This window comes from Lissotriton helveticus, chromosome 4_1 (assembly GCF_964261635.1).
Source record: "Lissotriton helveticus chromosome 4_1, aLisHel1.1, whole genome shotgun sequence".
NCBI classification, from domain to species: domain Eukaryota; kingdom Metazoa; phylum Chordata; class Amphibia; order Caudata; family Salamandridae; genus Lissotriton; species Lissotriton helveticus.
This window is the reverse complement of record NC_136063.1, coordinates 824,086,628-824,113,884: the sequence shown is the minus strand read 5'-3', so window position 1 is coordinate 824,113,884 and position 27,257 is coordinate 824,086,628. Positions and strand designations below refer to the sequence as shown.

Sequence of the window (27,257 nt, the reverse complement as noted above, 5' to 3'; positions counted from 1 at the left end):
GTGACAAAGAATGAATCAAAATAATAAGAAGCGACGCAGAGGGGGGCGCCGGCGCCTCCTTTGTGACCTGGCTTTTTAATGGCATGGTAATCTCCGAAGAGTTTTTTTTCTTCTCTCCTTTGCATTTCTGCCTGAAACATCCTCCGCTTTCTTGTCTGCGTTCTCCCCTCCTCCCGGGGTGGGCGCACTCATCCGGTTTCACCGCGCCAGGGAAAGGAGGCGAAGTAGAGGGCAGCTGTCAAACAAGAGGGAAACAAAAAAAAAAAGCAGCCCGGGAGTCTGGATCTGCCCCTCCTCGCCGCAGTTTAATGATCAAACGGTTGTCTGGGAAGGAAGAAAGGAAACACAGGAAGCGGCCCAGGCAGCGAGGCTGTGTGGCCAGCAGTCGTCTGCGGCATCTCTCCGGGGCTGGTGTGTGCGCTGCGTGTCCCTGTGTCCCCAGACCGGTGCCTGCCTCTGACAGACGGGGGGACAGTGGCACGGATTGGGACTGAGACCGAGGGTGCTGCTGGCAACACGTGCTGCCCTGAGAGGAGGCTCACACCGACAGGAGGGCACCCCAGAGACCTGGCAGAGGGCACCTGCACCGAAACCCCTCCAAAGCCAGGCGGATTCCAGCGCCTCAAACTTTGTCCCCGCTGCTTCTATGTTCTTCCCGACCGGGGAAAGTTTTGAAGTGCGGAGCAGGATGAAAGCAAAGCGAGGTGAGTTGTGTTTGAGTGCCAGGGAGTGGGGTCTAGGCTGGCTTCATGCGTTCATGATGTGCAAGGAGAACATATGGGGGGTGACAAGTTTCGTGAACTTTAAGGTGCGCAAGCTGAGGTAATACAAAAAAAGTGGACTGAACCGTGGCAAGAGGCTTTTGGTTTCAGCCGGTGGAAAAAGCTGCACAAAGGGCTGCTGTGTGCGAGTTTCGGGCTCAGACAAAACATCCACAGTCGTCCTGTTGTGTGCCCCTGCACGTTTCCATGTTGCTGGCGCGCTGTCAAAAACAACGTGTTCATCTGCCTCCCTGCTAAACTGTCTTTTCGTTTTCTTACTTCATGTACCTTACTCCTTTTTTTTGTCTACTGGATCCCACCTTTTAGTATCGCGACTTGGCGCTCCTTCTTTTACCTTATGTCAACTTGTTGAATGCTCTCTTTTGTTTAAAGTCCTGTACTAACTCAACAGCACGTTGCAGGGCTCTTTGTCTGCAGCGCTGGCATTCCTGGCTGGGAAGGCGTCATGTGTTTTCCAACTGCTGTCTGGGGCTCGGCCTCGCCTTCAACTTTTTTTTTTTTATATAACTGAACGTAGTATTCTTTTTAAGCATAGTTTCGCGTGCTGAGAGTTGACACGTGGGTGTGAGCGAGAAACGGAACATTTTCTTCATTCTCGGAATGAAAGTTAAAGAAAGTAAGGTAACTGTCTGTTTCATTTACAGCATCTGTGGTTCGCACGACAGCCCACTGACACACAGCCCCCCCCCCCCTAAAAGCAAAACGGCTCTTTGCTAAGAATAAGTGAATTTTGGCGGATGTGTTAGAACCCACGCGCAGTAATGTTTATTTGGCGGTTTTTATTCAACGCGGAGTTGCCTCAAAGGCATCAGTAAGCTTTGCAAGAGAGGAAGAAAACAGTTAACAAACATATAACAACCGGAAAAAGGAACACATATTTAATACCAGCAATGACGTTTGCAGCAAGTAAATATTATGCCCAACCAGCACCAACTCGACATGTCTTTGCGGGTCTAAGTGGCACCTACTGTCGAGAAAGTGCCCACGTGTCAGAAATCTTTTGAACATTTGTTCTTGAACGTGAATACCAACCGACCTCATTTAAAAGGCAGTGTGCCTAGTGTGTTTATGTTTTGTTTTTTAATCTTGTACGCTGTCCTTTTTTAAAACAGCGCGGTGGCTGAGTATATTATAGGCACCCATCCGCTTATGAACAGACGCACATGTGCTCGGGCAGGGTACCTCGTCGTGGTGCTCCAGAGGTTGGCATGTGTGCACGCGGCTCATTGTGTGCTGCCAGCCATGTGCTCTGTTGTTCTGCGCTCGGCTCTGACAGGAGGGGGCAGTGCTGCTGCTGCTGCAGCCGCCGACCGAACACACGAGGCGAGAAAACACGCAGATGCCAGAAACTTTTCCTCCCCTCCTCCAGCTCGCTGGGACAAAGGCTTTTTTTTCCCCCCTTGGCTCCGGGCGTGAGACCGGATCTTTTTGTTCTGGTTTGTCAGCCACTGGTGCTTGACAAAGGTGGTGGGAGTCACCCACCCACAAGGTGGTGGAAGGTAGAAATAAAAGGCTCTTTTCAAAATCAGTCCTGTTTTGTGTAATTTGAAACCCCTTTGATTCTTTTTTCCAAGGCAGCGGCAAATTTCTGTTTTTCTGCGGGAACTTAAGATGCTGAGTTCACGCAGGGGAAGAGACTAAAAAGGAAACTGGTTCAGCAGCTTTTTTTGAAGCTCGAGGTAAGAATAGGCGAAAAGTACCTGGCACCCCCAGGCGTTCTCATACCAATCCCTCACCACCCTGCAAGGGGCACAAGTAACTCTGAGGCGTTTCGGCTGTGGGGCTGCAGTTTGACAGGCACACTCCTTCATTTGGAGGGCTCCACCCACATTCTCGAGCAGCAGGATCAAGCGTCCAGCTGTGCCCCCAGCTTGGAGCCGACCCCAAAGCATTTACAAGTGAATGTCCAAGTTCGACCCGCCATTTCATGTCAGAATCCCCCACCCCATTTCAACATTAAACGTTTTGGATATAAAATTCCGAGCACTCAAATAATCATATGTACAATAGTATCTTATTGGTAGTCCATTTTAATACAAGTTATTCAGTTTAGGCCCAAATAGTAGTCCAAATCTTCACATTGAGTTTGTAGTGATTATCATTTCCACTTGTATTCAGAAAGCAGACAATCCAGTACAGTTGTTCAGAGCGACGAGCAGTTGGGTACACAACTTAGAGACAAAAAGCCAACACGTGCTTCGTCGTTGGGTCATTAAGACCTCGACTTCTTCAGGGCTGATCAAAACGGTGTATGTAGATTCCTCCACAAGTTTGGACTACCAATAAGATACTATTGTACATATAATTATTTGAGTGCTCGGATTTGTATATCTAAGATTTCTGCTCTTTGGGAGGGCATGTAGGATTGTGGATGGTAACCAATCCTTTCCTTGGATCACCATTTATACACTTCTTTTGCTATATACTTTCCCCAAATAAGAGTGTAGTGCGCCCACATTTCGCTTTATACCTGGTTACCATATCTCTTCACATAATTAAACGTTTTGGCCTATGTAAGGAGACCCCACCCTGCTTTTGAAATCAACTTACCTCATACTTAAACCGCCTCAATCAAAATCTATAAGTTTACCTGAATTTAAAATATTGTTGTCAAAATGGCTGGCCATATTTGCCAGCGTCTGCATGTCTCCTGACCTAAAAGTATAACAGGCTTGCACTGACATTATTAAAAAGCTGGTCCAAATGTAACTTTGGTTACATTTCCATGACTGGAGAAATTATTTGGAAGGTACCCTCAGGGAAAGTTACACATTTTTTTTGGGGGGGGGGGAATGAGAATGAAACGTTGGGTGGACAGTTCAAACCCGCCTCAACGGGAGTCGCGCATAGAGGGGAAGTAGCCTGGTTGCAACCACTGCTGATTAATCTTAATATTGATATGGTATCATCAGGGCATAGGAGACTTTGCAGTCATTTACCTGGCCAAGCTTGTGCAGTGCAGGGAAGCACGGCTGAGGCCTGGTGAGGCCTACTAACCAAGAACCATAAAGGGTGAGTGAATCCGATCAACTAGCGTCATTGTTTGCTCGCCAGCTCAGGAGGAATGTCACTCTAATTTGCATGCTTCTTCACAAGTTCTTACAGGACATTAAAAATACAGAATTCGCCCGGGAAGATGGCAAAATCTGGCTTTCAGCAAGCACTGGCAATGCTAAAAGGTCAGAACTGGCTGCCACTTTGTCAGTGCTTTGGTTCCTCATGGTGTTTGTAAAACATTGTAGTTGAGTGAACTGCTGGGCCTTTATAGACTCAAATGAAAAATCTCCATAGTACTCCTTGGCATTGGAGGGACTTTTTGTGCAGCTGTTCTTCAGAATGCTGTCTGTCACTGAGAAGGAAGCCAGTGGCGGAATAGGCACTGAATGCTATAGTGGGCAGAAGAAAAATGTGAATGACACAACAGACCAAAGGATGAAAAAGGCTCCTGTAAATAACTATTTTGTACATTGTTACTAAAATCAAAGGGGCAGATTTATGAGGCACTTGCGCCACGTTTACGCCGCTGTTGCGTCACGCAAGGCGGCGTAAACGTGGCGCATCCCTACGAACGATTTACAACGTGACGCATCTAGGCAGATGCGTCACGTTGTAAAGCCCTGCGCCGCTTGTGGGCGTTCCGGCGCAGGGTGGGCGTTCCGGGGCAGATGCGCCTCGCAAAAGTGGCTGAGTGAAATCTATAAGATTTCACTCAGTCACTTTCAGTCCAATGCTGCGTCAAAAGCCTGCGCCTGCTTGAAGCAGGCGTAGGTCTTGACGCAGCATTGTTAAGATGGGGCACCCCCGAGCCTTGCTGGAGCTGCGTCGCGCTTGCGACGCAACTCCAGCAATGCGCCACCTTTACGGCACAGATGCGTCACGCATCTGTGCCGTTTTTGCCCCATGGTGCGCCGCATTATAAATGCGGCGCACCATGGGTGGCGGAGCTGTGGCGCACATTAACTGGCGCATCCCTGGGGATGCGCCAGTTAACATAAATCTACCCCAAAAGGTCTTGGCTAGCACCAGACCTATAAAGCCACCTCTCCACTGTTAGGTAGAACCATGACCACTATCAGCAGAGTCTTAGCTGACAACCCAAACAGGGAAGCACTTTCAGCAGAGCCCTGCTGCCCACCAGCAGGAGAGAAGAGGGGTCTTCTGAAGCAGTTTGTGTTCTCCAGAAGCCTGGTGAGTGCATCCAAGCACTAGGAATCCAGATAAAAGTACATCATCATTCGGGACCGGATTATCTCAGTCATGTTGCTGATTGTCATTGCATACCGGATCTGGCAAGGTGTTGTGTAATTATACCACTAACACGAAACGGGTGCAATTTCCCAGGATATGTTAGATAAGCTCCCGTCCAGGTGTACCAGTCAGGTTCTAAGCAGTAAAACTAAGACGAACCTGGACATTTTAAAGCCTTTTGTTCCTGATGTCAACACCATACCAGTCGGTTATCTATTTTGGAGTCAATAACTGTTCTTGCCACAAGTGCACAATGGTCTTCTAAAAGAAGGCGTCAAATGCAGCAATTGATTTTCAAGTATTACAGGAGAAGTAACTTAAGTCTCACAGCAGGGATATTTCTGGACAGTGAAATGTACTTGGAGTTTCAGTCATACGAAAGCCCCATTGACGACTCTGGTGGCTTACTGTACTCATTAATGTGTTCACTGTAGGGGGTCTGTGTTTGACCTCATGGTCACAGGTTCTAATCCCAGTGTGTCCACTCAGCCTTTCATCCTTCCAAGGGCAATGATTGATTACTATTGAGATGGGTAACAAAAAACATCTGTTATTCAGCGCCAAGATACCCTTCCAGGTAACGTGCGCTTTACCAGTACACGTTATGTTATATGATCTAAGAAAACTAGTGATAAATTCCATCATTTGTTGGATTATAAAGGCAAATTCCGGATTATGAGTATCTGGCAAAGATACTGGGCAATAAATAGCGATGGGTAAAGGCACAATCCCTGAGGGACTCCATAGGTGAACCAAGGGCCAGATTTACAAATCTCTTGCTTTGTCATTGCGTCACACAAGGTGAAGCAGGGCAACTCAAGGGCTTAAGTCAGATTTACTCAGCCACGCAGAGCCACCCTGTGTGGCATAGTAAATCTGGAGTAATGTGAGGCAGCACACATTGCTGCATTGTGGTACTCTGCCTTGGGAATGCATTTAATGGGTGGAGTGGGGGGTTCCACAGATCCACCCATGATTTTTGTCACATTGCTATATTTACTAACGACAGTAATCCTGTGCATGAGTCAATGCTATGCCTTCCCAGGTGAGGCGTAACAAGGAGAAATAGCTTTATTTTGCCAGTTGTTTTTCTTCTTTTTACATGTACACACATAGAAGGAGGAAAAAAAGCCTAGAAGGAGTGTTTATATGCAAGAAGGTGTCCCTTCCTGCAAAAAAACAATCCTGTCTGTAACACAGGCGCCCTAGCACCATTGATCAAGGGTGCCTGCGTTGGCGCTAGGATGCACTCAGTGCGCCAGCGCAGGGAGAGAGCAGAAATGCAGCATATCTTAGTAGATATGGAGCATTCCTGCACTCTCCCTGTCATGCAATACAGCACTGTAAGTGGTCTTGCTGTGTAGTAAATCTGCCCCCAAAATGCCTTAATTTTAATTCTAAATTACATATTTTTGTTAAGAAAGCCAGAAACCTGTTGCTCGCTGCCCAGTTTTGCAGTTTCTGTGCCCATACTGAGGCTTAAAGGAGGGGGGAGATCCACGCAACACACCTTTGGGGCATTGAATGACCGTCAATACAAACAAACACAATCCTCCAGTCATTTATTTTCAGTGTCATTTCTGTAACTGTTTCCCAGCTTTAACAATTGAAAGATAACAGTTGATAGCTGCTCTCTTTCACTCTTGTCATTCTATGACAAATTTCAAGTAGAAGAAAGGCAGATGCTACTTTGAGAAAAAGTATGTACTTGAAATGTGTGAGAGCAGAACAAGGAGGGAGAACAAGTATGGCTGTCAAGTGTTACTTTTCAGCTGTTACATTTAAAGTGACAAGTTACATTGAGGAAATAAAATGACTGGATGGTTCTGAGATTTTTATACTGCAGGTATTTTGATGCCCCAAAACATGTGGATAGACCTTCCCTTTCAAGCCATACGTTGCCACCTTTTCAAGGACGTAAGTAGGAGGGGGAGATTAAAATCAGGTAAGTAGTTACAGCAGAGCGCCGGGCCCGTGAGCGCCGCCCTGAATGCCAGCAGCGTCATGTCTAGATGTGACTGTCAGCAGAGGGTGATACTGCGAATCCGCTGCAGCGCCTTCCTCTTCCTGTTGTCAGAACTTAACCAGAGACTTCATGTTTAAAAATTGGTACAGCTGGCCAGCATGCAGAGGGCCAAATGTCATGCACGAAAAATATATATGTATATGCATGTCATGCCAGTGAAAATAAACGTGGGTCAATTAAACATGTCATTTCGTTCAGGTGTACTGATAAATCACTTGCATACATGTGTAACTACGGTGCAAAGGCCAACTCCCATAATGATCCCCTTGGAAATAGAATCTAACTTGATAAAAAGATAGACAAGCTCTGTTTTCTACGTCAGATTCCACGCTACAAGCACTTTATAGAGCGAAGATAACTCGCCCCATACCAGCAATGCCTGTTTATTTAAATAAGATCCCACTGCACGGTATGACCTCGTGTGCTGGTCATTTTAAATACATTTGTTTAACAGTAGGAAAAGACAGCATGAGAGAGATGTGCCACTGTGCAGAAGCGCCTAGATGGCATACATATTTTAGCTGAAAACTATCTGCAGTAAATAGTGACCAATATTCACGTGAGCTAGGTTGTTAATGTAAAAATGCTGTTTTTATATTTAAAACATCTAACGTTACTTTCATGACTTTTTAACTTAAAGCTGACTTTTTGCTCATTAAGTTACTGCCATTCCTCTCCAACATACACAAACCACCACATCCGCGTTGCAAATAAAGCATGATTCATGAGATACAACCCGTTTACCTTTGATCACGTGACGTCTGCTAGATTACCTCATGGTTGGCAGAACGTCTTCTCACAAACTGCCTGCTCCGATACCATGACATTCAAACACGGAGTTCCACAGGGCTCTATTCTTAGCCCGTTGCTTTTCAACGTGTATATGAGCCCCCTGGCCAAAATAGTGGAGGAAACAGGGCTTTTAATGTTTTCCTACGCTGATGATTCCCAGCTGCTTTTTTCTTTATCAGCTGCAGATTCTGATAATTCCTCCACCCTACAACTCGGACTCTGTAAAATCGCCGACTGGATGCAAAAAAACTTCCTAAAACTTAACGGCGAAAAAACCGAGTTAATCGTGTTGGGCAAAAATAAAGAACTTTGGGGACCCCAACATTGGCCAACTGAAATGGGCACCCCCCCTACCCCGGTTACTCATGCTCGCAACCTGGGCGTCATTATTGACGACTCACTCAGTTTACATCAGCAAGCGGTAAAGACTTCAGCCACCTGCTTTGCCATATTAAAATGGCTAAAAAAGATCTGTTGGATGCTGCCTGAAAACACCAAGAAAACAGTTGTCAATGCCCTAATAACATCTAGGCTAGATTATGGCAACGTTTTGTACCTGGGGGCGAACAAAGCTACTGTCCGCAGGTTGCAATCAGTGCAAAATGCAGCAGCCAGACTTCTCTGTAAAATTCCCATCTCTACTCCAACCACTAAATACATCAGGAAGTTACACTGGCTAAAAATTGAAAACCGAGTTAAATTCAAATCTCTATGTTTTATGCACAGGATTTCCACCAACACCGCTCCTAAATATCTGCAAAACCTGGTGCGCCCCTACCGTCCTTCCAGATCTCTTCGGTCTTCCACGGCAAATCATTTTGAAATTCCAAGGACCAGGCTGTCACGCATGGGTGGCAAGTCCTTCTCATTCCTAGGACCTTCGCTCTGGAATTCAATGCCACATACATTGCGGTCTGAGTCGAATTACATCACATTCAGAAAAGCCTTAAAAACATGGCTCTTTAACATCTAGTTTCTGTAACCGCATTGCTATTGGGATCTGCCGCGCCGGGAAACCCTTTGTTGGGTAGCTGTGCGCATTACAAATGTAAACAAATAAAAATAAATAAATAAATGTGTGCGTTTTCATGGCAAAATGTTCCCATTGGAATTCCCCAGGCTGTGCATCAGCAGACCTGAGCTCACCCGGGCCACGAGTGGGAGGTGTGTGCTGGGGGGGGGCCGAAACTGCAGTGATTACAGATTGACCGTGGGTCTGTATTAGACACCCAGACTAGTGCTCTCTCGCCCGGTTCTGTCACTTGGACACACAGAAAGTAGCCTCCACAGCAGCGTACGAAGCTGACCGGTTACTTTTGGCCTTTGTTCCCAGTTTGTTGTTTAGTACATAACACTCTGTACGCCGAGAGATGTCACGCGCAGCGTTAGCGCCCGAAGAAGCACATGCTTTTCTTTGTCATGTTAAGTTACCAGCATTTGCATAGCGTACTTCTACCATTTCCATGGTCACGTGGTGGTAACAGTTTCTGAAGCGGTCTGGAGGATTCTGAGATCATGACTCAACTCAGTCAGTGTTTTTAGTGCCTCAGATATGAACCCTCTCTAAAGTTGTAACTCCGTTATCCACATTCAGGAACACTATGTAAGCGTGCATCCAGCCGAATGTAGGTATCTCTTCAAACAGAGGCCATGTTCTTTTTTTTTAATACATATTTCTGCTTTATCCTTCACTTACTAGTCAATCGTCCCCATTTTGAGAATGTAAACATGCTGCTCGCTCTTGATCCAAGTGGGATCAGCATGCTTCTCCTGCTTCGTATGGTGGAGGCAACCTTCTGTGGCCATCTGTGAAAGGTTTGAATCTGTGCTATATATCGACCACCACCCCTAAAGTAAGTCCTGCACCCTATCTCTGCTGCCATACTGGTTAACACCACTCTCAATATATCATTTGAATGTGGGGTGTTTCCCAGTGAACTTGATGTCATTGATTCCTACATGTGTAAGCACATCGCAGACCAGTGCCTTATGGCTGGGGGATTTGAAAGAGTGACGTGTTTCAATCTTACGGCTTTCATGGAGCTCGATCATCCCCTATTTCCCCGATGTGACTGGTCAGAATTGTCCCTCTAAGATGACCACAAGACAAAAATGGAGCAGGCACATATATCCTGCTGGACATGTCCGCAGCCATTGACAGCATAAGTTATTCCACCCTCCATCTTCAGCTTTCCTGCTACCAAATCATCTCCATTACCTTTTAAATTCTCACCTGTTATTTCTGTAGTCCACCGTAGCATTTCAGGCCTGCTACTTTTCAACTTTTATGCCAGCACTCCTAGCAACCATGTCTAGTGCTGCTGGACATCCCTGTTAAAATAGAGAATTATAGGCTGCAGTCCTGAACAAGAGTTATAGGCCTGAGCCACAGGTGAGTGCCTATAATGAGGGAGAGGGCCTTTAACATTAATATAGCCCGAGACTGAAGGGCTATAAAGCTATTGTAACATACCACCCACTAAGGGCAGAATGTTCTAAGTTAAAAAAAGGGAGAAGCAGAAAGACCAGCATTGAAATGTTCGAGCAGAAGGCCTACACTAGCCATTATTAGCCCTGAGCAACTCCACTGCTTCAGTGGAGCTCTTAACATTGAATTGCTCTAATTTTGCAAACCACACCAATATCACTTTGAGAGAAAGTTTGTAAGGCGTCTAGTAACTGTTTCAGTCACTGACTAGGCAACTTCGACCATCTAACACTAAATGCCAACAAGATTAAAGTGTGGCATGCAATTAGCCCTCCATTGGCCAACAGCTATACCTGCCACACTTCCCTTCCACCTATGGGGCACCTCTAAGTCATTTTTGGACTCGTATCTTTCTTGGCACCCCAGATCAACTGAGTCGGCAAGTCTTCCTTCCACTTCAGACATCTTATGTGACTCTTTCCTTTGATTCATGTTCAGAGAGTAAGCCACCACAACGTTTGTACCCTCTTCTACAGTAAACAATGCACTTGAATATCTTCTAAACGGGCTCCAAAGGCTCCAGAGCTCAGGTGCAAGATTTCTTCTATACCCCTGACAGTCTGCAGTATAAGCACTCCACTGGCTGACTGCCGTCCAGCAAACTGCCTCCATGGCCCTCTGCTCTACATGCCGAACTTTTCGAGGAGTCGGTCCATTGTTCCTGCAAGGGAAGCTGCACGGACACTGATCTAGATGTAATCTGGCGCAAATGTAACCATTATGATTTCTGATCATGTTTACACAACTTAAGGAACCCACCTTGTTCTCGATCCAGACCCCCCAAACTGTGGAATTCTTTACTATTTCACTTCAAACTGTAGCAAACTGCCTCTATTCTGGAGAGCTGTAAAAGTTTGACCACCCATCTTCACCCTCTCATTAGTATCTCCATGCCACTCTATGATGCGCCTGCTGGTTTTGCAGTTAATTACTTGGTACTAAATTGACCTTGCATGTAGTTGATTGAGCTACGTATGAAACATGACCTACCTGGAATACCTAACACACATTTCTGACACTTGCACACTGAATAGCAAAACCAGGTTACTTGAAACGATTGGAGCACATCCCTTGTGTTCACCTACTTTCTCCAATTCTTCTGCATTGTAAAAAATTCATTCAGACAACCACTCTCGCTCGCTCTGGCGTACAATCCACCTGACCAGGTACAAGCATCAAATAGCCACGTCATGTGCTATACAAACATCAGGGGTCGTCTTATTCAGAATGCATGGGGGGTGAAACAGATGTGTGCATGATTTTTTTGTGCCCCCAGGGTACTTTGGTATCCCAGTGCTGGTGCACATGTAACACCAGAGCTATTATGAGAAGGCGTCCCCTCGGTCCCATGCAATTGAGGGAATCACTTTGCCTCATTGCCCGTGCCCTATTAGGAATATGGGCGCAGAGGCAAACAGACCCTTCGAAGGAGCACTGACAGTGTGCCACAAAAAGGTGGTGCACTGTTGGTGACCCCCTATTGCGTGACCCTCTGGACTGGGGAAATGAGATACCAGCGACCTTCGAGACATTACCCTACAGTCACTCTCTGCGCTCTTCTGCTGGAGGATTTCTGTCCCCTCTTTAAGGTGTGGGCAGCTGCCGCCTGTACTGTGAAACGCAGAGTGGCTTGCCAGCCTCCACTTCATATTTCACCAAATACGATACCCCCAGGGCAGCATGAGTTTGCAGCTGCCCTGGGTGCAGCTCATTCATCATAATAGAGTGCACAATCCCCGCGTAAGCCAGGCACACCTTTTGAAAGGTGCGCCATGACACGGACTGGGCACCCCATGTGTAATGTGACCCCCTGGGCCCATTATTATTGGCAAGGCCCACCTTTAAACAGGTGAACCAAGCGCAAACAGGGACAGTGTGCCTTATTACAATTAATGCGCTGCGCTCATTGCTGCCATGAACCCTCCCCTGCCCGGGGGCAGCCCATTGAGTGAAAGATGGAGCTGCTGCTTACTAGCCTCTCTGCGTTTCATAGGACAGGTGGCAATCCTCCCGCCCTTTAACCACTTCCATGCTAATGACAAGGTCAGCTCGTCATGGAGTTGCCATTCATTTCAATGGAAATTACAGTACAAGTCTTCTACTACCTTAGCATCCAAGTTAGAGCTCACAGAGATGCCCCTGGAGGCAGGTACAATAAGTGACTGCGCCCGCCTGCAGAAGAATGTCTGGGGGTGTCCATGGGACCCTGTTTGTCACCACCTGGGGGATGCATTAGGAAAACACACAATCACAGGCAATCAGGCCTGTTTGCCTCTCCCTTAACCGTTGATGGCACAGAGGCAAAGTTATTCCCTCATTTGCATGAGACCACACTCCCATGCAAATGAGGGAACACCCTCTCAAGCTAGCGCTGGTGCTATATGTGCACCAGTGCTCTCAGTATTACAGAAGGGGCTCCACCAAAGTCTGCCCGATGGAATACAGCCCCAGATAATCTATAACTACTAGCATAAGGGATCTGAGTGAACAAATGCAAACCTTTTTAAAAGTTGGGCATTGTTCATAGGCATAGTGGAGAAGTGTGGCTCACTGGTTAGAGGAGGCAGACCTGGAAGCAGAGGTCAGCCCAATTCCCGGCTCGGCGGGGTCTTGAGTCCTAAAATGTCCATGGACTCGACAATTCTCGCTCCGTGCCTACTCGATTCATGGGTTCACACTCTGCGACTCTGGGTAATAGCTTGCTTAATCTCCACAACGGCCCCTCGCGGCGGGATGCCTGGCTTTCACCTTGTGGATACCCTGCCGGGGTTATCTCACAGGGGAATACCAGGACGGGTTCCCTAAGCAAGCGCTTAGAAACCGCTTGGTGATTTGCGCTATATAAATTCCTGTACATTTACATTTACATTTCATACTCAACCGTCCCCAGAATACTATATATAAACCTGTGTTTTCTGAGAAATCCAGTTTCAAAAGTTGGACTGCCCCCTGACAGAATTCTCTGCCTAGCAGCAAGTACCTCATGTTGACTCAGATTTCCTCACACATGAGCGCATACCACTAAGATTGCTGGTCTGGGATTCACTAGGCAGCTGAAACCCTCAACTATTTAATTACTGTTTCTGAAAGTGCTCGCTACAGCTAGAAGGTGCATGCTGGGCCGGCAGAATTGGAATGCTCCTGGAAGATAAATGCTCTTTAATTACATTTTACTTCGTTTCCTAGACTCTCTTTTCTCTCCTGGTTCAAAACTTTCTGGATTTGAGAAAAAAAATGGATGGGAAAATTCTTTTGAAAGGCCCTTTTCTAAAGGGCCGATGAACTGTGGTAATTGAAGCCTCATGGGGCCGGTGGTGGCTATAGAATGCGTGCATGGCTCACAAGATTCCAGACATTTCTGGAAGGATTAAATGATGGTTAAATGGGAGGTGCTTCTGGGAGGATAACGCCGTGGACAGATGTGCACTGCTCTGTGACAGCATAGCTTCTTTAGAACAGAGGTCTGTGCTTCCTGTTAAGTGTAAAGGCGGACATAAAGTAGTGAATTACCAAGTCGCCCCGCTGGGAAGTTTCAGGTTTGTTTTTTCTGTCACAGGTGTGGCCTTCAAGTCGCAGCATGGACAGTGTTGGTTGGCCCAAAGGCGAGGACAAGATGAAGGTGTGTGTTGTGGCACTTAGGTGCATTATTGGCACGTTTCTGCGTTGAATTTGTACACTTTATGATAAGTACTTAGAACTGAATGTCCATTTGGGAGCAATGTAAGAGGCGTCAGTGCATGGTGATAATTTTCTCTTAAAGTAGATCATGGGTCCTACACATACAGACATGGCACCTATGTAACCCAAGGGCTAACTTCAAGACTAATTGTCCTGCCTGCCCCGAAAAGCTTGTGAGCGGTTACTTTGGTGGGGAGAAGAGTGTTCGGGGGCAGGGCTGTAATTTGGTGGGGAGTGGACAGTACAGGACTCCCGTATTTCGCCCATGCTAGATGTGAAAAGTTCGTCTGCAAATGTTACTTTTCATTTTTACCCATTATAACGTAGAGTTACATGCATCTAAATGCAAAAAAAAGACAAGAATATGGTAGTTTTACCTGCTCATAACCATAGGTGCTGGAAATATAAGTGCTACCGCACCCTTAAAATAACCGTGCTGTAGTAACGAAGATGAATGAGCAATAACACTTTTTTTAAATTTCGTTTTTATCAGGTCACATTTGCTGTGCCTTCAAAGTCAGATGGCCAATGTCAGGCTGTGTCTTCTAATAAATTGCTGCTTTTTCATTTAACATAGAAATTGAAGCTCACTGGTTGCTCTCTGACTGCAGAGTGAGAGAATTTTGTAAACTTAACTGTTTGACAATCTTGCTGGTGAGAAAGGAAAGGATGCAGGGTGTCATTTTTTCTGACACAGCAAACCTTAAATACCTATAAATAACTGTACACATTTCACAATATGTCGGCAGTTAAAGGAAAACAAAGCACTTTTTGTTTTAACCTGAAGTTTGATGGAAAAAAGGTTTAATAGGATCACAACAAATCAAGACACTTTACTTGGTGATGCGCAAATGACATTGCTCGCTGAACCCTGATTTTCTCATATTATTGTGTGGGCTCTACATTAGTTTATCAGTAAAACTGGATGTCTTTTCGAACTTAATGGCCATTTCAGCAGAGAATTTGCTGTCCGTAAATACTGCACCACGCTTTAGTACCACTTACGTGACTGTGTGCTCCAAAATGCACCACCAGCTACATTCCACACCCTGACCATGAATGGGCATGGATAATTTACTACACCTGTTCTTTGTGGGACACTTGTATTTTTGACAATCCCTATGAACTTAGTGATGTAACTTTGACATCACCCCCACTCTGAAAAATTGTTCCAGCACCACTGCTCTTAACCGAGATAGGACAAGTTGTGATTACTGCAACAATATTCAGAAGACATGGCATACAGATTTGTTGACATATTTAAGCCACTTTATGCTGCACAGCATGTTGTCGTCAAGCTATCCCATGGCACGCAGCACGATTATGGTGTCTAACCATAAGTAGGCTCTTTGTTTGAGCTGTGATGGTGCTAAACCCTTCTTGGCAATTTGACCTTACTATGCGTGCCCCCTCTCTCCCAGGTTTGGCAATTCTTGTCAGGTTTTACAAGCCGCCATGACACAACAATGCCTTTAGGAAATGCTAGGTATTGCCATTAATACAAATGCGCGAAGGTTGGTTGAGAGACATGTTGTGGAGAACCTGGAGAGAGAACGCAAGAGAGCTTCATTTGAGGTGCAATCGTCCAGCGAGGTGCCCATGGGGTTAGTTATTCCTGTGAAGCTCTTGTCAGTGACTGGAACAGTACTTTGGGATGAGAGTTGGGGGATCCTTTGAGGAGGTCTCTAGGCCCAGTCTGAGTCTCTGGATTGGGCTCCCTTGGGACATGCTGGCTCCCTAGAGCTCCTCTGGCAGGTACAGAGTGACCATGGATGCAATGGCAAGGTCCAGGAGGGCAGGCTGGGCCACCTCCTGGTTAGGGGATGCATCGGCAACCTGAGCATGTAGAAGAAGGAATTGAGGCTTCTTCCTATTCCCACTGCTTGAGCCTCTTACTATGTATAGATGCCAGTACGGCCGGAGTGGAGGTAATGTCTTCAAATGCATTTAGCGTGCATTTGGTGCCCCAGACTAGGCCTGAAAGGTGTCAGTGGCATCATCTCCTTCCTTCATTAACCAATCTTTCAGTGTATTTGCCCTCTTGTGCGAGCATTGGCACACCTACATATCCTTAGTCCTTATAAATAAATCTGCTACAGTCTGTGTAGGGCCTTGCTTGGAGGGTTATGAGCGACGTTTTGTAGTTTTGGTATTTCTAAGCACCAAGTTACTGGGGAGGATGGGTGGCAGGACAAGTGAAATTGCACCACACACTCAGTGCTGATAAAGCCACTCTTGTTTACTACTCTGGTTATGCCTTCTCAGCTGAGCCCAGAAAATTGTGTCCACAGAGCCATGTGGCCCCCATTCTACAGAGGGTGCGGGAAAGCAAGGGGATATGTCTATACTGCCTTTCTGTGATTGTATTCAGAGGCATGCACCGATCTTTTGCATTGTAGAGTTTAACATTACGTTCACCCGTTCAGAAATGTTTTCAGGAGAACTGACTACCGCGAGACATAGTGGGCATAGGTATTATTCTGAGTACCTGATAGCCATCATCAGTTCTCTATGCACAGTAAATAACATGGTCAGTCAGTCAAACAGCATTTGTAGAGCGCAACACTGTCACCCTTAGGGGTATCAGCGCGCTATGTCTCTGTCAAAGAGCCAGGTATTGAGTCTCTTTCTGGAGTCTGCCAGCGAGGGGATGGCAAGGAGCTACAGGGGAAGGTATTCCAGAACTTGACAGCGATGCAGGAGATGGAGTGGCCACGACTGCAACAGATGTGGGGTGGGGCGAGTGAAGAGGAGCGCATGTGTCTACAGGGTTGGTGGAAGTTCAGTTGATGGTTAGTGTAGGCAGGTCCTAGGTCGTGGAGGGCTTTATATGCGTGTGTGAGGACCTTGAACTGGCATCTCTTCTGGATGGGGAGCCAGTGGAGGTCCCTCAGGTGGGGGGCAATGTGGGTTCGGTCGGCGTGGTCCTGGATGAGTCCACTCATAATTTTAGGCGCACATTTATTCCCGCGGGGTTCCGCTGATATGAAGTGAAATGAATGTCTAACACTTTTACATTAGGTGGCTGTTCCTCCTTTTGTGTGTCAGTTTTTCATAACACATGTATCCCTGTTTTCCACCACAACCCCCTACCTTTAGAAAGATCCACTATCCAAGCGCTTGCAGAAAATGTAAGTCGTGAGCGCAGTTCGTGAGACAGCCAATTGACCCAGGCGATGTAAAATAGAAGGCTTTATAAACCAGCATTGGTAAATATGCAATCCCATTAGCAAGAAAGGGTTCCTGTCACCCCCGTAGCACCCATCACTGTATAAACTCCGATACGGGGCTCTTCTCTTTGAAATAGATAAATATCCCGCCCTTCACCGAGCCAGGAATGTTGCACTGCATTCTATGGGGAGGCAACAGTTGCTGAAAAGGCCTGGCTTCATTTGGAGAGCGGCCCATCTCTGTGTCTGCGCAGACCACTGCGTCTGAGGTGGATAACTCGGACATGTCGTTGGCTGGTGCAGGCTGTGCATGAATCGCTTCAGTTTTCATGAACCGGGCTTGTAATATTGACTCATTCAAGCTGCAGTTATTCACATTCTCTGTCTGGCAGAACACCCGCATGGCTGCTCTCCTAAAGTCCTGGCTTGCTACTGAAGTGCCTTCTGTCACTTTGGACATTGGGGTGCATCTGCAACCTTGTGGGTCATCGGGTTTATTGGCACAAGCTTCCCAAGCCCCCCGAGGAGGGCCGCCTGCTGCATTGGTACACGCAGTAACTGCCTGACCCAGAGTAGGAACCGTCACATAGATAAGAACCCGTTTCGACTTAAGAAGTGTAAAAACAAAAAAGCTCAAACGCCATATTGAATACTTTTGTCTTCAGTGGTCTTGGAGGACGTATGAGAATTAATTTGCGTTCCAGCATTTATCTGTACGACTCGGTACAATGACAGATTTTCCTTTGTAGGAAGTTGTTTTGCAAGACGGCCTCGGGCCTCTCCCATTCAGTGAAGGTTTGAAGAGCAAACAGACCGCACATCCCAGTGTTGTGTCTGAATGAGCTCATGAAGTATGCGTGTAGTAAAGTTGTAGCGCGCCGGACATGTTGAATCAGGAACCGCACGCACAACCTATGGCATTTCGTTCTTCCCAGTCATGTTTGTGTCATAATGGCGCCCTTCCCTCTGCGCCACCACCTGCAAGCCCTGGGCATGTTTCCTTGTCAAAGGGAAGGAACCCTTGCTCCACGTTCGCAAAGCTTTTTATTGCCTTATACATATTTCACTGATGCCCCAAAAACATGCACCTTTTTGTATCTGTCACTTCCGGTCACCACAGGAAAAGTTAATTCGAGAGTAGCAGAGTGTCAGCCAGACGTGCTGCTTTCCGCTCACATGACCGTGTGAGGTGCTATAATTTGGGAGTGCGCGTGCAAGAGAAGGTACATGCAGGATTGCTCACCAGAGCCATGGCTGAATATGTGCGTTTTTCACTTCTTATACCGCAAAATATGAGCTGAACAGATTTATTGACGTCTTTCAGGTTTCGGCTGATGAAAAAGGACCTCTATAGGGGCGCGATTGCCAAAATTTGATTGAGATACATGTCAACCAGTTGGATGTCGGTTGAGAGTGAGGCCAAATGGTTAAGAGGGTGATCTCATTAAAGTATATGGAGTAAATATATTTTTGGGAGAGTGAAGCAGGTTTGCAAAGAGGGTGACCTAATGGAAGTCACTGGATCATGATGCCTTTTAGAAGGGTGAATATTACAGAACAGATGGTGACACCCATCAAATGAGGGTGAGTTCACGGGGACGGTTGCAGTTTCAAGATAGGGTCCAAAGCAGGACAAGCACAGATGACCATTATCTGCATGTTGGGAATTTGGGTGCCTTAGACCTTTAAATTATTGCTAGAAGACATCTAATCGAGTGACCCTGGGCTGAAATCTTTATTATATGGCTCTAGTTTAAAATACACAGGCAATTGGTTAGTGGCAGATTAAGAAAACTGCCATCATACCCTCCCTCTGATCTCAAACCTGTCTACTAGCTCAAAATTTGTGGACGGCGCAGAGAGGCTTCTATCACACACTGTGCCTAGAAACAGCTCACTATTCTTGACCTCCCCGTGCCATAATTAGAATTTGCATTAAAAATATAGACCAGCATTCCCAAAGATATCTGATTAGAACCTTTGAAAAGAGATTGAAGAACCACCTGTCCCACAACCACTCTGACAGATGAGTCTTTCTCTTTACTTTAGGTGTCTTGAGGAATGAACAAGCTGTCCTGTCACATATGCAGGGCTCTTCTGTCTGCTTTCACTCTGCCGTATGGAATAATGGCTTCTCCTTCATTGAGTTGGCATTGCACTGCCTTCCTCCATCTCCTCAGCACTACCCCCCCTCCCCCTTCTTCTTTTATGGGCTGTTGACTTTTCCAATCTTCTCTAGACACTTGTTGGTTATTGCTCCTGAACATGTTTAGTAATGCACATTGCACTATAGGGCGCCTTAATTGAATCATGGAATCTCTAGGACTATGTGCTATCTCTTTAATATTTACTCCTTTGTAGTTTCTATGGGCAAACCAAATATTCTACTTCGATGAGCAACTATCCTTTTTAGTGCGAGCCTGGGCATCGCATGTGCTGCTCTGCTGAGCATCGCATGCGCTGCTCTGCTAGGCATGCTCTGGATTCAGGTAGGGACTTGAAGCTCCGCCCACTCTCTGCCCATATTTTTCATTTGCTTGTGTCATTGTCTACTGTAAACTGTGGCTGTTAGTTGGTCAATAGGCTTAGTAGTCCCTCCTTAGTACCGCCTTATCTCATTTTGTAACCTCCCATGGCGACAGCCCGTTAGGTGTGTTGTTACTTGGTAGGCTTTAATCACAGCATCTGAACACTATTTTCCCAAATAGCTTTGACACGCTCTCTCCTAATGCATTTTACATTTTTTTTTATAGCTCAGGCGCCGAACGCATTTGCAATGCAATAGGTCTTGCATTTGCGAGAGTTTAAGCTTTTGCTTTGTAAATGACAATGAAGCCTTTTATTTATCTGTTTGAAAAACAACATATAAATACAAGGCATTGTCATTTATAATGCCAATAGTGCAAATTCTCGTAAATGGGAGACCTATTGCATTGCAAAGGCTTGCTCTATACCTGGAGGAAAATTGTGCTGCTACTACTACCACCATGTTGTTTGATAAGCATAACTCAATGTCTTTAAATATTTTTACATGCTTTATTGCTCCAGGATTCCTGACTGTTTAATAATCTACCCGGACTAAGCAAAGCGCTCTGGTGTTTATCACTATGTTCCCTCTATTGAAAAAGTAAACTAAAGAATACACGTCTGTTTATGAAGATTGTAGGACCTATTTTTTTCTGTTTCTTGAAGTTAAATAAATAATACATGTCTATCAAAATTGTAGGACCTATCTGTGAGGTAGGAATTTGCTAGGCCTTGCTCCTTTTCCAGTTTTTATACAGCTGCAACAATGAAAGTGAAGTGTTAGTCTAGATAAAACAGTGTGTTGGAGTTCCAATTTAAAATGCTGGTGGAAGAAGTTCATATGTCTCTTCATAATTAGCACACTTTGTGAGATAGAACTTTTAATGTACCTGCTTCAATGGTCTGTCTTCAAAAATCGCTGAAGTAGCTTCAGCTTTGTAAACAAAATGTGGTTTGGGGAAATCTTCTTGAACTAGCCACTGTTTGATGCCTCCCTTTTCTACTTCACATGTAGTGACTTTATCGGGGAGTGATACAGACGATGATGATGGTATGGATATTCCTCTTGACCTGTCCTCCACGGCTTGTTCCGGGAAGCGACGAAGACGTGGCAACCTACCAAAGGAGTCCGTGCAGATCCTAAGAGACTGGCTATATGACCACAGATACAATGCGTATCCCTCGGAGCAAGAAAAAGCACTTCTGTCACAGCAAACGCAGCTTTCCACACTACAGGTATTTATGTGAATGAGCTTGTAATGTTTACTGTTAAGGCCTGGTCAACATAGCATTGACGATGAATTGTGATCCAATATGTGTCGCTGTCCCAGCCTTGTACCACAAAATATTTTGAACGTGCCCACGATCCGTTTTAAATACAAATTTACTGATCTCTTCCGCTTTTACCCCAGTTTTATTCTCCATTTTACATCTATTTTTTCTGCAAAAACATAAACGCATTTCCTTAGTTAACATTGTAAACCTTTTTTTCTCTCAAGTCTTTTGCTTTTCTGCCATTTTTGTTCTTCCTCTTATGCTTTCCGCTTCCTGTCTCTCTCTGTGGTCCCACAGTCACAAGTGTGTTTGTATTAAGATTACATTATAGCTTCTGAGTGCCTCCTGGACCTGTATTGTCCTCGTTGACCAATATGGTTTATGGTCTAACTGACACTTGCTTCCAGAGGGTCTCTTTGCTCTAAATGCTTAGGTTGGTAAACGTAACCCTGTGTATATTGTTAAACCACTATCAACTTCATCAGAGGCTATCTCTGCCAAACATTTCATAAGACATGATCAAGGCTGCAGTAAATTTGTCTGCAACATTGTGCAAATGCCATACACTATTACATTCCATGTCACTGACCCGAGGAAACTTGGATTTCTAGGTGCTAAATTTATATTGAGTGGCGATTTACCCAAAGTCATTGTATTGTGAGTTTATTTTTTGATAGGTTGGGCAAAACAAAAAGCATTAAGATTCCTTCATGGGAGCAAGAGGCTCTTCTAAGTGGCAGATAGTAAATGTATCTGTAAACTAAGGACAAACACAGTGGTTCATGTTAGTATAAAGTGATACTGAACTCGAACTGGGATAACACATTAAAGGCCTCAGGGAGAAAAACAAACACTCTATGGGCAGAGCTATATCAGAGTTTCTGATGCAAAAGCTCGGTTATGGCCAAATGATGAGAGAGTGTATTGTTTTGGAGTAAAATCCATTATTTTACTCAATACTGTTTTGGCTTTGCATAGCAAAATTCCAAACCACCTTACTAAAAATATAGTAAATATGGAAACATGTCTGCTCGTAATAATTTGGTAGCCAATCACCATATGTAATAAATCTCTTGAATTGACCGTTATGGGGCTATATGAAGAAAGATTACTTAAAACAGAAGAAATACGCTGTACACCATAGAGCAAGTTTTCGGACACAACCCCTGATTTTCTAGGCTGTGAAACTGGCAATTTCCCACATGCTTGGTAGGAGTCTTGGGTAAGTAACCCTTGTGCCAGGCAGCTACACCTGTCTCTGATGTTGCTACATTGATAGTAGAGCAGTGACGAAGAACTCCACACTTACTTCATCTACCTCTACTGCTGTAAAAGCATCATGTGGCTATTTTCGTATCGGTTATGGGATTGAAGGTATTCTAAATGCAGAGAAGACCAGCTGTAATTTTCGCCATCACTGGTTTCACTGTATACACACTTTAGAAAATCATCCAGTCCATCTACTGGCGATAGCAAGTAGGGCGTCATCCTCTAGAAGGCCAACAGGTCACTCCAAGTTAATAATACTATGTTTTTTGCAATAATAAAAGTACTTAAAGTCGCACTGTACCAGGAACTGTTTTGTTTCTGATGTTTTTTTCTCTGGGAGGGTGATACAGTGGTAACAAAAAGTACTTCACCTTGTTTAGGGAGAGGTAGTCAAAGCCAGAAACATCACGCTTGTCATCAGCCTGTTTCCTAATTCTAAATGAGCCATCACACTAACAACAGTTGTAGAAGGAGTTGAGCTGCCGGGCTGCCCTGGGTGCACATTTGGTTTAATGGTGCATGCTCCTCTGGAGCTCAAGAGCTATGTAATGGACGAACAGGGACCCCCAGGCTGCAAAGACCGTGGCACCCCAAAGGACCTGCAGATTATTCTTCAGGCTATATTTTCAGCTTCCTCTGATTCAAAGCATCCTCCCCAGCAACACAAAACGTGTGGAAGTTCCACCAATGTTAGCTCTCAACTTAAAAAAAAAGAATTAAGGGCAAGACCCTGTTCCTAAAGATAACTCATCTGATCGAACAAATAAAAACGGACAACGTGTATATTCCAGAATTTCTAAGAGCTCTGCATGCTGCTGAAATTCGTTAAGCTCTCAGCTGCAGTAAGGTGTGCACAGAGCGATGCAGTGTCCAGGGAAATCTTCCACTAGGGGGACGTTTTAAAGGTTTTCATGCACCAGCCCCTTCTTCAGAATCTTTAAACCACCAGGAAGTGATTTAGCTTTCATTCTTCTTCTATTATTAGTGTTTAAAGGTTACTTGTTGAACACACTAATCACTGTCTAGGAATCTTTTGGTGTTGTGAAGGCTCTTTGACAGTGATACGTTAAAGATGAGTAGGGTAAAAATGTTCAGTTGTTGAAAGAACAGGTTTCCTTCTTTTTTAACAAGTTTAGAAAAGTAGAAGCCAAGCCAATTTCCAAGGAGAGGGTGTTCTGAGTGGAGCAACAGCTACCACGAACGATATTCTACCAATTTCTTGGAATTTGAATCTCGGAATTCTTAGCATTTTGGTGGAAGTTGATCAAACGTTTGTTTTTTGGGATTATGTTTTCAGATTTGTTTATTTATTTGGGAAGAAAGCCATGGTCACAACCTTGATGAGCACAAAAACTACAAGCTGCCTTAAACTGTATTGTTTTTCTGACCAGAAGCCAGTGCACTTTTCTTGAAACATGCTCAAGTTTCTAGAATCTTGAAAGGAGTTTAGAGGGCTGTGTTTTGGATGTATTGGAGTATGTTAAATCTGTGTGTGAACATTCCAAGAAAAACGGATTTCCCATAATCCACTCTAGATTGGATAGCTGTATTAATTATGAGAATCCTTTGTGTTAAGTTCAGGACTTGCTGCGGAGAAGTCTCAAATGGAAATGGCATGAATTGGGACACATGCGCTTCTGATCTTAAACCCCAGTCAACAGCCCCAATATTCTGAACTTTACAAACTGGACTGGGGGCAGGGGCAGGGCCTAGGCCTAAAGCTTTGTACTCATGAGTTGATAAGATTGATCCTAACAAATCCTCCAACTGGGATTTCAGTTTTTTCCTGGTTCAAAGAAGGTAGTTTTCGAAGTAGGAGCCAAAGCCCACTATGTATATTTAAGAGTAAAGAATTCGCAACAGTAGGCCTTGTGGTGTTAAACCAAACATAAACAAATGCGAGCAACAGGCCGATTTGGATGGCTTTTAACAGCTCAGCAGATTACTTCCTGACCACCATCCATGGTCTATGTTCTTAGCTCAACCCGGTTAAGCCAGCTATTGACGCGTTTGTGTGCGCCCTAAAACGATCACAAAATTGGAATTCCATTTCCCTATGAAAAAACTATAACACTGTCTATCTAGAATTTAAAGTATCTCGCTGTTAAGTTTATTAGTGGCATTTCTATAAAACCACGTCTTGAGCGCTCTGTGTTTTTTAGAATCCTATGTCGGCAAGGACTGCATCCTTAGTTGCTGCCAGTTATCTGTTCTGCACTGGTCTAGGTTTTGGGTTTTGAAAATCTGGTCAACTTGCCACACCCACATTCAGCGGTCACTCAGCCTCCCCAAAAAAACCTCAGCCATCCTTTGACTATAAAGGGGTAAAAGTTTTAACACCGGATCGTAAAAGTCACCCTCTCGCCAAAAGGTTCCATTGGAAGCTTGGGTACACATTCTTAAGATTTTGAAACCCTCAACAAAATCGGATTCTTGTGTGACTTACGGCTTACTTGCCTATCCACCAACAAGGTTTCTCAATTGGGAGGGTCATGATCGAACCATGTAGTGGAGTTTGTTAGTCCAGCCTTCAATATAAGGCCAAAGTGATAGTGATTGGAAGTCCTGTCCTGCCACTTTATAGCCAAGATTTGGGTTTCTAAATCATCTGGTTGATTCCACTCTCCTGGGGTATGGCCCCTAGCCCTTGAACACAAAGGGTGAAAGCAAGTACCAAGATTCTACACAATGTTGTGTGACCCCTCATTCCTGTTAGTGTTGAATATATGGCCGTTTTTAGAAAGGAGTGAAATTACACCAAGGCAAATGGGAAGGTGCCACTCGGTTAAGAGGCCGTTTTTGCGTAGAGCCCAATCTAAGATTCAGAGGTTTTAGCGGGAATATTGGTATGATTAAAGTTATCAGGCTCTTCGGGGGCAAGTTATTATAGGCCCAGCTCCCCTGAAATGGTCATTTTAGTGGGGCCTGTCTTCACTTATGCAAACATGCAGAACTGTACCAAAATTGAGTTTGAATGTTTTTTTGTTTTTTTAATTCATGCAACATTCATCATGTGGTTGCAGAATTCACTGTGCGCCAAGCAGTCTAGCTGCCTGTCACTTTAGTTACCTTAAATGTTGACTTCTCTGAGATTCCACTCATTGTAATGGGTGGCCATTTTAAATTACATTTATTTTACAGAGTATGGTGAGGCAGCTCCCTACATTTTTTTTTCAAAAACACAAGGCCGAGTGGCCGTCTGTCTGGCGTGGTCACCCTTTAGCCACTTGCGGGGTGTGCCAGGGCTGAGCTGGGTGCACTGCCGAAGCAAGCAGGCGCCAGGACTCGTCTGTCAGAAATTATTTTGGAAAACAAAGCTTCAAGAAAAGGGGTGGATTCCAGAGTGCAGTGGGACGCGTAATCAGGCGGCTCAGTCGAATAACATATAATCAGTGAAAAGGCCGGCTTTAATAACCTCATGTCGCTGTCTGTGGGTGAATTCCTTAGATGTCACTCCTACGTGTTTTTCATCGTCGTGCAGGGATGGTGGGAAAAAAGCATTCTCCGAAACCTAACACCGAGCCCTGACTCCTCCTGCCCCCTAGCCCATGAAATAAGTTAGCTATTTGAACAGGAACACATTTCAGTTAGGTAATTCAAGTTCTGCTTGTTGACACAGGCTGTTGAACATTGAAAATCAGTTAGAGCCGTGTGTGGGCTGGGAGGTTCTTTTGCAAGAGGAAACACTTCCCTGCCTTTCACCTGAGAGGCCGAAACAAAGAGTAAATGGGTTAATGCATGCGCAGGCACACAAAGGGGCCCTTCAGCGGATGGCTGGTGGCCCCGGGCTCTTCTTACGAAAGGGAAGGAAGGAGTGGTGTGGCAGCAGAACAGAGCGTTCAGTTTAGGTGTGTCAGAAACGGTGAGCCATCCTTCTTGGCACAAAAACACCGCCGATTCAAGGGGTTGTCTCTGAATAACTACTGCTGCGAGTAAAACGAGGAAAACTAAAGATTTGTTTCTCTTTGTGTTTCCAGGTCTGCAACTGGTTCATCAACGCCCGCCGCAGGCTGCTGCCGGACATGCTGAGGAAGGACGGCAAAGACCCGCACCAGTTCACCATTTCCCGAAGGGCCAGTAAGGTTTCCGAGTCTGGCCACGCGGAATCCCCCCCAGGGACCAAGAGCTACATGCCGACGTTCGACGACCTTTCATTCCATTCCACTGCTGCGGAGCCCTACTTTATCTCCTCCAAACCACTGACCCTCAAGCCTTCCCCGCCCTCTGCCCTGGCCCGACCGTCCGTGATTTGCCACACCACGGTCAGCGGCCTGGCCGACGTCCCCTTCCGCTTCTACCAGCCTGCCCACCGGGACCAAACCACAGACCTCAAAGAGCACACAGACAGCAGCTGCACGGACGACGAAACCTCCTTCTCGTACCACGAGGAGAGCAGTAAATCTGAACTTGGGGCGCACACACAAAGCGGACTCTTCAACACTCCTCCCCCAACCCCGCCAGACCTCAACCAGGACTTCAGTGGCTTCCAGCTGCTGGTGGACGTTGCACTGAAAAGAGCCGCAGAGATGGAACTACAGGCCAAACTTGTCGCCTGAGGCTCTCAGGTCAAGAACTCACGGATATCCTTTCGTTTATGTTGTCTGGCCAATTTCAAAGACTGATTCCAATATTTGATACAACCTTTTTTTTATTTTTTATTATTATTTGCACAAGGGATTGCCGAAATGAGGCATCCTGTTAGGCTGTCTTAAACAGGATGTAGTCGTTCCAAGAATAATAAACTTAGAGCTACTTTAGAAACAATTTTTTTGTTCCTTTTGTTTCTCAGTAGATGATGCATAATGTGAGATGGTTCCCAAAACTATGTGATTTTTTTGTATGTTTGTTTGTTCCTTTTATACTGTGCAATATTTAGTGATAAAATCGTTCCTGTTTGTATTGTTTATCCAAGAAAGCAACTGTTTTCATTTTCTTTTTTTTTTTACAAAATGAGACTGGATGATTAACATTTCACTATGTAAATAAAATATTTTCTGTAAAGG

General features: G+C 45.3%; 1 protein-coding gene across 1 annotated transcript; it reads left to right on the top strand.

The window, feature by feature from the left end:
* On the top strand, positions 1-27,257 carry TGIF1 (TGFB induced factor homeobox 1). Its single transcript, XM_078687475.1, has 3 exons — positions 1-704; positions 20,726-20,946; positions 26,232-27,257. Exons 1-3 carry the CDS (start codon positions 647-649, stop codon positions 26,808-26,810), a joined length of 858 nt encoding a protein of 285 aa, XP_078543601.1. The 5' UTR covers positions 1-646; the 3' UTR covers positions 26,811-27,257.